Source organism: Haliaeetus leucocephalus, unplaced genomic scaffold (assembly GCF_000737465.1).
Source record: "Haliaeetus leucocephalus isolate CR32 unplaced genomic scaffold, Haliaeetus_leucocephalus-4.0 Scaffold155, whole genome shotgun sequence".
NCBI classification, from domain to species: domain Eukaryota; kingdom Metazoa; phylum Chordata; class Aves; order Accipitriformes; family Accipitridae; genus Haliaeetus; species Haliaeetus leucocephalus.
Genome location: NW_010972591.1, coordinates 455326 through 468771, shown reverse-complemented (window position 1 = coordinate 468771; position 13446 = coordinate 455326). Strand labels below are relative to the sequence as shown.

The 13446-nt window shown below is 38.6% G+C and overlaps 1 protein-coding gene across 1 annotated transcript in view; it reads right to left on the bottom strand.

The window, feature by feature from the left end:
* Positions 1–13446, bottom strand: part of GUCY1A2 (guanylate cyclase 1, soluble, alpha 2) — a 147337-nt gene that overhangs the window by 125165 nt on the left and 8726 nt on the right. The window contains exon 3 of the mRNA XM_010562129.1: positions 11916–12037. Coding sequence (XP_010560431.1) covers positions 11916–12037 — 122 coding nt within the window. The remainder of the gene's footprint in view (positions 1–11915; positions 12038–13446) is intronic.

Here is a 13446-nt window from a genome sequence, read left to right as displayed (position 1 = left end):
AAATGACCAAATACTGTTACAGAACTATGTAACATCCCACAAAGCTGCCCGAAACAATAGCATAGGTGAGCTGTCTTTAAAGTGTATTATAAAATTACAGTAAAGGTCAGTTGCCCTGACACCACTAACTGAAAATAGGGTATGCAGAATTGATCACTCGTGTACTTTACTGCTATATGTCTAAGCCTCGTCTCATTATCATTAACAGGAGTTGTACCTTAGTATTCGGCCTAAGGTTTTGCTGATTGTCTTAGACTGGTCTTCTCATTCACCCTGGAGAACTGGCTGTTCAATCTGGATGCAACATACTGACTCTAAGCAATACCAATTATACTATGAAATTCAGGTCAACAACCTGGCTCGGGGACATGCCACTACTTTTAAAAATGTTTTAGCTTTGAATTGAGTTACACACACTACCAGCAGAAAATTAGATTAGCAAAGAAGAGCAAAATGGATATGCCCAAGCTCAACAAAACTGCTGGTCTGTCTTAGTCAGGAATTTTCTCTACAATAATAAGACACTATGAGATACTGAGAAAATTAAACAAAAAGTCAGACAATCTTCTAAAACAAACAAGTATAATGTACATATCAGGGAAGTTTCTTCCTAAGCCTCACCAATAAAAGGTCAGTTTTTGCTTAAAGCACAATGTTTTTTCTTTAAATCAAAAGTCTTTATTTAAACTCCTATTATACAAACACACACAAACATTTTTTTCCATATTTCTACAAAGCTCTTGGCTTCAGTGATGTATGAAGCTGCACAAAATACTTAACCCGTATTTTTACTGACTTATTCCTGCCTCTGCTATTGAAACAAATGATGAACAGAAGCAAACACTTACCTAACATTAACTCTGTATAAATTTCATCATAACCTTTTCATTTACTACCTGTATAAATGATCCCAATCTTTTGAATATATTCTGTGGAGTTTCTCCCTACCCCCTTCTCTATACTTATATCTGTTTAGCTTTCAAGAGACAGTAGAAATGACCATCATCATCACAAGGAGAGAAAATATCAGACTGCATCAGATCGCTATTCAGCTGCTCTGAAATCTTGTCTCAGGAGTGATTGGTATCAGATGCTATAGAAAAACTGTAAAATCTAATGGAAAATTGTGAAAAAAATACAGTTTTGAGGAAGCTCCTCCCTAACTGCTACAGTAAATGTTTGGCTTATTCACTGAAATGGATGGAAGTACCAGATTGGGAGATAGCTTTATTACATATAGAAAAACCTGCTTGTTAAAAAAGTTCCCAGAACTCTTTGTCTCTATAGTGCATACTTTACTACATTTGGAGGCTTCCATGGCTAATTATTATCCTTAAAAATTACATTCAGTATGATTTCCATTTCCAACATATTCAGTATTTCCTTTGTTTTTTCTTTTATTTTGAGAAAAGACAAATAAAATCTTCAAAATAATCTTCTTTATAACCTTCAGGTTATACATCTGCATAAACAGTCTAATCTTTTCAAACTCATGTCACATTAAACTCTTTCTCTGCATCTTCATTTTGTTTTCATTTTGATTTTGTAGCTGAATAATTCAAATTGAAGATGGCACTGAAAATGTGAGTCAACTTCTGTTTATCATAATCAATTATTTGCTATTCCTTTCTGAAAAGCTGGCATTCCCATTCTTGCTTTTTCACTATGGACCTTTAATCAAAATTTTCATTCAGCTGCTCAGAAGAAAAAAAAAATATTTGAGATCTGTATGCGTGCCCATCACTTCCAAATGCAGAGGCCACTGCACTCCCATATCGCCTTATGCATGACTGACAACCATAGACAGGGCTTCCTAATGGGCACTAGCTTGCAATCAGTGAGTAGGAAAAAGTCTTCCTTAGTTTCACCAAGACACTTCACTAAATGGTAATGATACAAAATAAACCACGATTCATCCCAACACTCTCTGCTGTTGCCCAAGTCATCTGTTATTTAGAGATTCTGATATTTACCAACCTTCTACTAGTACACTGAATGAAATTCTAAAAATTCATCAGTCTCAATTTGCTTTCCTCCTGGAAAGTGATCTACTGTGTTCCTATCACTTAATCCACTTCTTTGAGAAGACAAATCACACGTCTTAACTCCAATACAGTTTTTTTCCCTCAGTAGTTTCTTCTTGTTTCTTTTTCTTACAATGTCATTTTTATTCTAGCCCATACTGGAGAGGAATTAAATATGCACATCGTAGAAGGGAATTGAGGCAAAGCAACCGTAGAATGAAAATATTGCTATGGACCTCCACTAGAAAGCGCTTTGGGATCTATAACAACAGTACTATGTAAGATGTATTATTATCCTTCAAAAATGTGTCTCAAAGACACCTAGAGAAGACATCCTATACTTGTGAGCCAGATCCAAAATTACCAAAGTCTTTAAGCATAGGCTCAAAGTACAAATTAAGTATTTCACTGAACTGGAGCAGAAATAGATGACTTCATCCTGTAATAACACACTAGTAAAAGGTATTTCTTCATTTTCTTTTCAGCAATTCCTGTAAACTGAAATCCACTACAAAACATCAAGGAACTAATACAGTATTTCTAAGTATTTTGTATATTACTAATTGGAGAAATTAGATAGGAATCTGTTCCCCTAAAGAAAATCACAAATCATAGGCTCTTCAGAAACAAACAGAAGATGAATGATGTGATAAAAATGTCAAAGTAATCCATTAACTTCCAGAGCAGTTACAAGCCATCCAGTTCTTCCTTAAAGTAAATCATGGTTACAATGGTTGCAGAGTGGCCAGCATCTGATTCCTTTGGCATAGAAAAATACCTTTTTTTTTTCTGGGAGACCCATTAAGAACTTGTAAATGTCAAACATTAAGGGAATGGCACAATTCAATATGCAATTCCAGAACTCATACTGTGGATGGAAGCAGGATTTGCCACTTTCAATTATAGCAAATATCTCTTAAATGTTTTTGGATTATCAGATTTTTGGCGTAAGATCTTTTCCTTAAAAAGCCTTTTGGACAGAAAGCCAGGTGGCAGTTCAGAATTCCAAAGCATAATTTAAGATGGTATGGAAAGCATCATTTATTCCTTCAATAAAAAAGGTTTTGATGTGTACAGGCTAATGCTGAAGGTACATTAGATGAATCATTTGGTTTGTAAGTGAGCCTAGTACCAGTATCTAATTACTGTATAAAGAACTTTGATCTTACTTCATTATGATGATGAACTTTTATCATCATGGGAATCCAGATAGTATTTTTATATTACCCTTTTTAGTGGTTTTTATATAAATACAATAACATCATTTTATGCCTTTATATATGGTTTTGACACAACTGTAAAATTTGTACTACACTTCTCTTACAGTGCCATACAGGGCCTGCATATCTTTCAAGATTTCATAAAATAAAAATGACAATTATTGTTAAAAAGAATTCCTCACACTTGTTCACCTATAGTACTTATTTTATCCAATTTTAATGAGGTGTGTTCTTTCTTTGTTTAAGTGGGGTCTATCACAAAAAATGCTTAGAAATATCGTTGTAATTACCACCTCTTGGTGAGGACCTGATCACCTGTGCTCAGCATACATGTGAAAGATTCTGCTCCAAACTGCTGACACAGGAAGCTCAGATGAGATCTTAAAAACAGGCAGTGTTCTTTTTTTTTCCCCATATAGCGCTTCCAGTAGCAGCCAATTCTTCAGGGAAAGCCAAGCTGGCTGAAGCAAGGCTATCATCATTTTATCTCCCACATCACAGCTTCACAGCTTGGAAACCTCACTTCTTAGATTTGCACAGGGTTTATTAAATGAAAACTGCAATCACTTGGTTGGTGATTCCTAAAAATAAGGCATATCCAGTTTGTTTCACGTTAATTCTAGAGATCAAACAGCAATAAGAACAGAGGTTTTAAATTTGCTTTTGCATTAAAATAAGCATATATATCTTTGAATTGACATAGGGAGCAGAACTTCACTTCTTGGAAAGAATAAAATTGTAATGAAATCTAAAAACTTCTCCCATTAAATGAAAAATCATCTCTTGTAATTCCTCACATATATAAAGGGCTCAATTCAGCTGCCTGAATATAGAAATCTAATTCTACTTGAGTCTTCATAAGGCATCCAAGACATCTACAAAAGAAATAACAGATAGTTACATCTGCCAGGATATGGAACTTAAGGGAGACCTACACATTTTTGAAGGTTTGACAGAGGTCACACAAGATACCCCACAGCACCTAAAATAATGGCAAACACCTACATTTAGTCAATGAATCATGGCCAGAATGTCTTCTACTTTATTAATAGATTTCTGCACGATGTTACTGTACATCATAACCTCGAACTGCTCACTATCTACTGGTAGTTCATCTGCTTTCTAACAATAAATAGCTCTGATTTGAGAAGAGTGGGACGTCTAAGGCCATTTGGTATAAACATTTGTCCTTTTCTAATTTAGATGTATTCATCTCAGTTTTAAAATCACAGGAATTATGTGATTTTTGTTTAGATTACTTTTGTATTGCTAGTGAGCTGTAACATCTGCTAAATAATAGGAGTCCTGTGTGTATAGCTTAGACTCCCCCTGGACAGAGTTCCAAGTATTACTAAAATCCATTAGTATCACCAGTCCTCTGGGCCGTGTAACATTTCCTTTTACACCATTTGTAAACCAACAATTTTAATTATAAATCAGGCTGTGTATCCTAAATTAGTTGCATTCTAATGACTATCTGCAGTTCTTAGCTCAAAGGAAAAGGAAAGTGATAGTAATTTATGTACTTTCAATATATAAGCATTTACAGTTCTCAGACACCTGCCAAGCAGTCACTGTGTCAAACCCTTGTCCATCTTTTCCAATTACATCACCTGTTATAATCTCATGGTAGGCTAAGATCTGTTCTGGCATCTCCTTTTCAGTGTATTTCCTGACTTTTCAAATGTAGTATTTCTCAGCAGTGATGTGCTGTTATTATTTAATAGTTACCAGAATGATCCCAAATTTATTGCTCTTTAACTACAGAATATGGGTAAGAGCTGAGATTTTCTTCGTTTCATAAAGGAAACACAGATCTTCAACTTTGACAGATTACTTTTATAGAATTATGCCCTTTGCACTAAATGAAGGAACAGCCCTGCAAGGTATATTTAGGTATGAAGTGATTTGCTCTATACAAAGCAGCCTACAGCACATATCTTCTTCAGTGGTGACAAGCAAATGTCACCTAGAGCAAGAGCTCTCTAAACCCCTACACCAACCATGGAATGCAACTCCTCCTCAGTGTCTTGGGGAGGCTGAATCCAGAAGCATGATTTATTTCCCTGACAGGATAGGGCTCTGGGCTGGGATTCCACATATCTTATCACCAGTGGATTTGGGAATCCTTGCCACTGTGCCATATCATTCTCCAAATGGAAGATGCCCAGAAAGATATTCACTTAGAAATGACAGAGAAGCAAAGTCCTCATACCACTTTCAGAAGTAAAATCAAGAGGACAAGCATTATTATTAACCTATAAGTTAAGAATGCATAACAGGAAAAATCCTTGCAACGCATCTGAGTCCACATGTGGAGCTGACTTAGCAACCATTGACGTATGCTGTGCATTTTTTAAGGAAAATGAGTAATTATAGTAAGATTTTAGGGGCCAAATTTTTATAACAGATTAAAAAGAATTATGTTGTATAAATTAATTACTTGAATAAAAAAAAGAGAGTGATTTCTGTATCTTAAGCAATAGAAAGTCAAATAGGTGCAATTATTTCTCCAGGCCTCCTTGCTGAAACAACTATCTGATACAAGTGCATTTGTAACTTTGGGCTGTGAGCCCAAGGTGTTGCAAGTGTTATTCATGCAGTATATGTAGCATGGTGCTGCAGTACATACAATTTAGATATTGTCTAATACATAAATAAGCTTTCAAAGACAACATTTCTTCCATGTCCTTAAAGATTGGATATGAACACCTACTTCTGCTTTTGCAAATTTTGCACAACAGATTTTTTTATAGGTATTTATGAATTTAGGTTACTTTTCATTAGTTTTACTGTCAAAGTTATGACAGATTACAGAGTACCTCAGCAAGATGCAAAGAGGTTCCAAAGGAAATAAACAGGTAGCTCCCTTTACAAAACTCCCTTTCTTTTTTTTGATTGAAGTAAGAGTGAAAAATCGTTCATGTCCAAGGCTCCATTAATTGTGTACAGTGTTTGAAAAGAGTGTTTGGAGGAGGTGAGGTGAAGGCTGTACAATTTTTACCTAGTTTGTGCATTTGGGATGTGAGAAACATCATGTGATACATCAGAAGTACACAGTGGGGTTGAAAAATGAAAACTGGGCATTTCTGTATTGCTTCGTAATAATGTGCTTCTGTGCTCAGTAGCACAGACCTGCTTGGAATATCTGCCCAAAAGATAAGCAGGAGACACATCATGATGTCTTTATGTCCCAGAATAAACTCCTTACAGTAGGAATTACAGACTAACAAAAAAAGTTTTCATCCTTATTTTCCTGTTACCAAAGTTTTAATTTGAAACTACCTAGAATTCTTCTGCTTTATTCTGACTAGTTGCAATTAAGTCAAAATGCACACTCTAATCTTACTTGAAATCAAATTACGGGGACAAAAGCAGTCCCAAACAAGATTTGGCTGTCATTGCTCAAAATGCTGAATGTACAAATGATATGAAAACATCTTTGCTTTTAGAAGGTTAAAATCTGAACAGCACTGACAGATGGTTTAAAGGATTAAAAAAAAAACTGTTATCACCATTATACAGATGGGAAAGTGAGGCACGGAAAGCATAAAAACTTGCCCAAGGTCAAATAAGAGATCTCTTCAGATACAATCTCTCTCCCTAACATACCTCAGTATAAATCTATAGTCACCTAATAAAGAAACGTGGTAGTCATCCACATAATATACTTCATCACAGGAATCTTACACTTATCATTATTTCTAAGATAAGTTCAAGTTAACACCACCAATCTGCTCTGAACACAGCTTAGCTCGCCAGCTAAAAGCATTATCTGTATCAACAGGATAAAACATACCGGTGCTTATTCTTTGAAATACTTTATATCCAACTAGGAACTTTATAAAGGCTCCCTTTACAAGCTAGGATTTCTTTTCTCTTTTCCCCAACTTCCAATATATCATCACTTGTTTTTCCTTTGGATGACAGGACTAGGGCAGTGATCATCCCCCTGTACTCGGCACTGGTGAGTCCACACCTCGAATACTGTGTTCAGTTTTGGGCCCCTCCCTACAGGAAAGACATGGAGGTGCTGGAGTGTGTCCAGAGAAGGGCAACGAAGCTGGTGAAGGGCCTGGAGCACAAGTCTTATGAGGAGCAGCTGAGGGAACTGGGGCTGTTAGTCTGGAGAAGAGGAGGCTGAGGGGAGACCTTATTGCTCCCTACAACTGCCTGAAAGGAGGTTGTAGCAAGGTGGGGGTCGGCCTCTTCTCCCAAGTAACAAGCGATAGGACAAGAGGAAATGGCCTCAAGTTGCACCAGGGGAGGTTTAGGTTGGATATTAGGAAAAATTTCTTCACTGAAAGGGTTGTCAAACGTTGGAACAGGCTGCCCAGGGAAGTGGTTGAGTCACCATCCCTGGAGGTATTTAAAAGACATGTAGATGTGGTGCTTAGGGACATGGTTTAGTGGGACTTGGCAGTGCTAAGTTAACGGTTGGACTGGATGATCTTAAGGGTCTTTTCCAACCTAAATTATTGTATCATTCTATGATTCTATATGCTTATGAAGGACCCCGTAAAAGAGTGCATGCACCAGTTAAAGAAAGCAGAGTCCATCATAAAGCTGTCTGGACTGTTTTGGAAAGGATACAAAGTTAAATTAAATATTCCAGCCTTAGAAGCTGTCACTGCAAAGGAAAGCTGTGCCATTGATCTGGTACCAGGTATGACTTACAGCATGTGAGCATGATGAATGTGGCTCCCTTAATTACAGTGGATTAAAGTAGGAAGAGTTCTACTGATGTCTAGAGTTGTAGCAGGAGCAACTCAGCGAGGGGACGAGGAGACTCAGGTCCTTCCACTGCAGGAAGATGGTGTCACACTTCAGTGATGGCTTGACAGGAAGAAAATTCCAGTACTCAGACATGATAAATCACATGCCTTGAGCTGAGCATACAGCTTGCAGTCAGCACTTTCCTGTGAGCAGTGTGTGTAAGCGCCGGGACCATGGTGCGAAGCATCTGCTCACAATCTTCCAAGCTTACTAATGATCGGAGCATTTGCTGTCTTCTGATGAATAATGCCAAATGACTATTTTAAAGGCAGTTAGAGGGTCAGGAGAGGTGAATCATGTTGACATTTGCTAAGGTAAGAGAGCAGGAAATTGCTTCCAAGCACTTTTAAGAAAACACTTTCTTTCAGCCCTAGACAGCAAGTCCCTGTTATCACTCATATAAATAAACTGAGAACCAGATTTGATTCAACAGTTTGTCTAGCCTCCATCACAGTCAGATTCATTCTTGTCTACTGTCTCAGCAATGCCAATTGCTCTACCTACACATCCCAGTGGTTACATCCTTCTTGCATAGAAGAGGCTCTCACTAATCTTTATTCAACCAGAAAAATAACCATGTATGTGAGAATTAATTACACAGCCTCCGTTAATTATTTACCTGTTGTGATAGGAGCTACAATTAAAATTAAGAAACTGGTTTTACTGCTCATTTTCTTATGTTCCTGTCCCAGATAAGAAGGAAAGAAGTACTGCTTTCAAATTATCTCAGTGTTCTGCTCACACTGAATTTTTTTTTTTGCTATGTACTCAAATTAATTGTTTAAAAGGTGAGCTTTTCCAAGAGTAAGTCTCTGCAAACTTATTTTCAACAAAGTCCTCTTTAATAATTCCCCAAGACAGTAACATCTAGACTTTACCCCTACACCGTGATCCTGACAGTCCGATCTGCCCCTGACACACATGCCCTGTGAGGTTACCACTGAAAAAGCAGACTGCACATTACTCAGCCATGCTAAGGGACCAGGACTAACACCAATTTAAAAGCACTCTGAAGATGAAAAAGGATTCATAACTATTTCTTAGAACACATACTTTGTGTCATGGTGAAGTAAGTATTGAATGCCTAATTTGTTTTTTTACAATATTATTATGCACATGATAAGATGAAAAGTCTTTGCTTTGCATGAGTCCTGCCTTATCACTCATAGCACTTGTTTCTGAGAGTTAGCATTCAATTATTTTAAAATGCAAACAAAAAAAATGGTAACTAATACTGGATGTATTTACAGTTTAATTTGTTCTAAATTCTCTCCATGACCAAATGTGCAAAGTGCCAAGTACCGTCTCTTCCCAGCAGCAGTTAAAGGCACTCAGAACCTCCCTGACAGCGCCTAGCATCTCGCAGAATAAGGCACCTGACACCAAAAAAAAGCACTTTGAATGTCACTGAAACACAGTAATCTCTCAACTAGAATATGTTAGCTGTTTCACAGAGTGTACCAAGTCTGTTTAACAGTTTGAGATAGAACAGACAGACATGCAATGCATGTATCTCCAAAAGGATTTTAAGTCAGCAGGGTACAATGGTCCAGACCGCAACATGGGCAGAATATCACCTTACCATATTCCCCTGACATGGAAGGTAAATCACATCTGTAATTATTATACAAGGTCAGATTTCAGTGTTGTGCCTCCTGTTGAAGAAAGTCTCTCTAACTGCATAATCCCATAAAAATGTCACAGGTTTATACTATATATTACCAGCTGAAAGGAAACTTATTATGAACCTGAATGCCATCTGTCATGCCTTCCACCCCAACATGAGCAGCCTACCAAGACTTCAAATAGAAGAGCAAAGAGGGTTTCAGCATTACAAAAAGTACAGCCCCGAGTGTTGTGAGCGCTATCTAAAAGTTCAGAAAAAAAAGCTCGTACTCAACTAGCAAAAATGTCATCATGGTATCAACAGCTGCTTTATGTTAGCTGGGCCAGAATCAGCAAGGCTTTCAAACTGGGAGAGACCTCATGAGTTGCCTGGTCAGTCAGGCCAGGTTGCTCATGGCTTTACCCAGTTGGGGTTAGAAACTTCCAAGGGCAGAGACTGCAGACAGGTTGCCTCTCTGGGCAAGCTGTGTCTCTGCCTGACTGTCCTTATGGGGAAAAATACCCAGTCTGAATATCTGCTGTTCCAACTTGGGCCTGCTGTCTCTTGCCCTCCCATGCTGCACCACTGTGAAGAGCCCACCTCTGTCTCCTCGAGGACCTCCCCATAGGCACTGGGGGCTGCTGTTAGGTCCTCTCAAAGCCATCTCTGCTCCAGGCTGAACAAGCCCACCTCTCCCAGCCTCTCCTCACAGGGCAGGTATACCAGCCCCCACCACCTCAGTGGCCTCAACTGAAATCCCTCTGGTTTATCAACTTCTCCATGGTTTTGGGCTCCCAACATTGGATTCAGTAATCCAGATGTGGTTTATGAGTACTGAGTAGAGGGTGATAATGAGTCCCTTCGATCTGGCTCTCTGCTCCTATTCATACAGCCCAGGCTGCCATTGCTGTTTTCGCTGCCAAGACTCGCCACTGGCTCATGTCCCATTTGCTGGCTACCAGGAGACCCAGGGCCTTTCGCACAGAGAAACGACTGCAACAACTCTCCATTTGCAAACTCCTTGAAAGCAGCAGATGGCAAATGACAGTGCTCCACAGCAGATGCTAGACAGCAGTGGGCACACAGACAGCTATGACAGTTCAGCTGCTGTGCTGCAAGCAGGTAAGCTGTGGTTACTTGACCTCAGGACTGAGACCAAATATGCATAATTCTGATAAACTCACATTGACCAACATGACCATGTTGGTATTACTTTCTTGTTAGTAGATGGCATAATTGCATACAATTAATATATGAGAACACCTCATGTCTTAGAACTTACTTAAAGAGTTATTGTCAATTGTTACAATCCTGGAAGTAGAGCTGCGTAACATCAGCTTTGCTACACTACAGATTACTACCACAAATAAATCAGGAATTACTGCTTTGAAGCCATTACCTTTAAAAGCAGTTACTACTTTTCCTCCTCACAGTTCCCTGTAAAATGCAGTTGCCCAGTCGTTAAAGCTCAATCTGTAAAGTTTACTCTAAAACAAAGAATATGATCAGTTTCATAATGAACAGTTAAAACAACCTGAGTCAAAAATTAACTTTTCAGTGTCAAGCTCTGCACCTTTTTTTTTGCCCTTTTTTTTTTTGCCCTTTTTTTTTTTGCCTTTTATGGTTGATTTGTATCAGCAATACAGTTCTGACTGAAAAGCAGTAAAGCTTACTAACAACTTGGGAGGGACAATAAGCTGGATAAATCATACAAATGGATGCAAATAGCCAGCTATCTAATTTTGATGCCTATTAAGACAGTTGCACTTTAGTGATGGATGACATCATCTTGACATGAAACAATTCTAAAAGTTCATTGCAGGAAGCATTCAATATGAATGGAAGTTTCCAGAATGTTTCATGTCTCAGGTACATCCTGCTCTGTGTTTCTCAGGCCCTCTATCCACCAGACCCATAGATGGTAAGAATATCTGTTGTTCTGTAGAACCCCTATAAAACCACTTGACATAATTCCAAGACCAAGGCCTGCACAGATGCAAGTCCATTTGGACTCAAAGCATTTGATACTTCCCTAATCCCTAATCACTGTGGGTATTGCACAATACACCTCCACCGACTCCACAGAAAAATCAGTCTGGATTGTCTCAAAAGCACAAAATATATGTAAAAAGGGAGACAAATGTAGTAACAGTGCACTGATACATAGCTGCCTACATTCTGAATTTCCTTTGTTGGAGCAAAAATTCCTTGGTTCATTGTTGGTATTAGGATCATCAGTAAACTTTCCTTCCAACTAAAGGAAACAGATTCCCTTGAAAAAATACATACCAAGTACATTAGCCGTACACTGGAGAATTCCTGAGACATCTTCAGCTTCTTCACTGCCAGTACAGTCTGTATAGGAGCATCTGTTTGATATATTGTGAAAGTTCTTCTCTGCATCCCTGTAACTACAGTAAAAAAAAGTAAAAAAAAGTTATAGCATCTCCTTATACAAACACAACATCAACAAATGTCTTTCAGAAGTGGTGGTAAAGGATGCCTTTAGCTTCCCTTGTTTCCTCCTTCTTCTCCCCTCCATCACCCCCTTTTTCCCTTTGTGCTTTATTACACACAGATGGTAGCCTGGTTATCTCAAGTATTATACAAGAATCTGGAATATTATCTGTAAGGAGAATGAAGACATAAGAAAAAAATAGTGCCAAAGGGGTGAGGCATGAGGGAAGGGTATCATACATAGCTGTCATATATCATTCCAACTAGGGTGTTATCTATAACAAAGTTGTACAGTAAACTCCAAGCAAGATGTTTATGAGGCAATGCTGAGTATTTATTAAGAATAATAAATCTTCCACATCACATTAGCACTGCAAGTATAAAACCTAGCTTTCTCTGTGAATTAACTTCTGAAAAGATCTCAGCAGAAAGAAGGATGTCAAGCTGCAACTCACTATGCTACCAAGAATAAACTTTTTCTTATATCCTGTTAAAGTAAAATTTAAAAGAATCCCACCACTGATGAAAGGCACAGAGCTATGGTCCAACCAGTAAGAAATCAGCTACCATCTAAATTATTCTATTTGATTTAGTTTTGCCGGATTGTTTTTCCTTAATTCAACAGGAACAGAAGAGAAGCTGAAACTATGTTTAAAACAAAGTTTTATGCAGGTGATAATGAGGACAGAAGAGGGATTACAAGAGAAGAAAATACTGCAGCAGCGTGATAATGTACTTGGCAAAATATACAATTGATTTAGCTCAATGCACAGAGAACAGCTTTTCTAATGAGTATTTCATGAACAGTTTTGTTATGCTTTTATGCTTTGTTTGTACTTCATAAAACGTGAAGAGCAGTTTTAAGGATTGGACTCTTCATCTGGTTAAGGTCTGCAAAATCTCAGCACCTGGGTTGCCAGCACCTGTGGAAAAGGACTAGAAAGGATTCAGAGCTGCACATCAGGTTACCCCCCAACAGGGAAACTGGTTCTCCACATGGAGTAAAGCATATTGGGGAGAGTGGGCTCTTATTAAACAAGGAAAACCCAGAGATAGGGGCTGCTGGTGTCCTCTGCAGTGAGCTGCATGGTCTGTACAGATTTCCAGGTCTCCAGAAATGCCAGGCCACATGCCTGGCAGTAGGTCATGTCCTGACACACTGTCTGAGCTGACCCAGAGCCCAAAGTCACAGCCCAACCCCACCGCCATGCCAGGAGGCCAGGCCTCTTCAGCCAGTGTCACCGACTCCCTGAATGACACCATGGCCACTCCTCACCTCTGATCTTGAGGTTCAACAAGGCTGAGTGCTGGGTCCTGCACCTAGGTCACAACAACCCCATGCAATGCTACAGGCTTGGGGAAG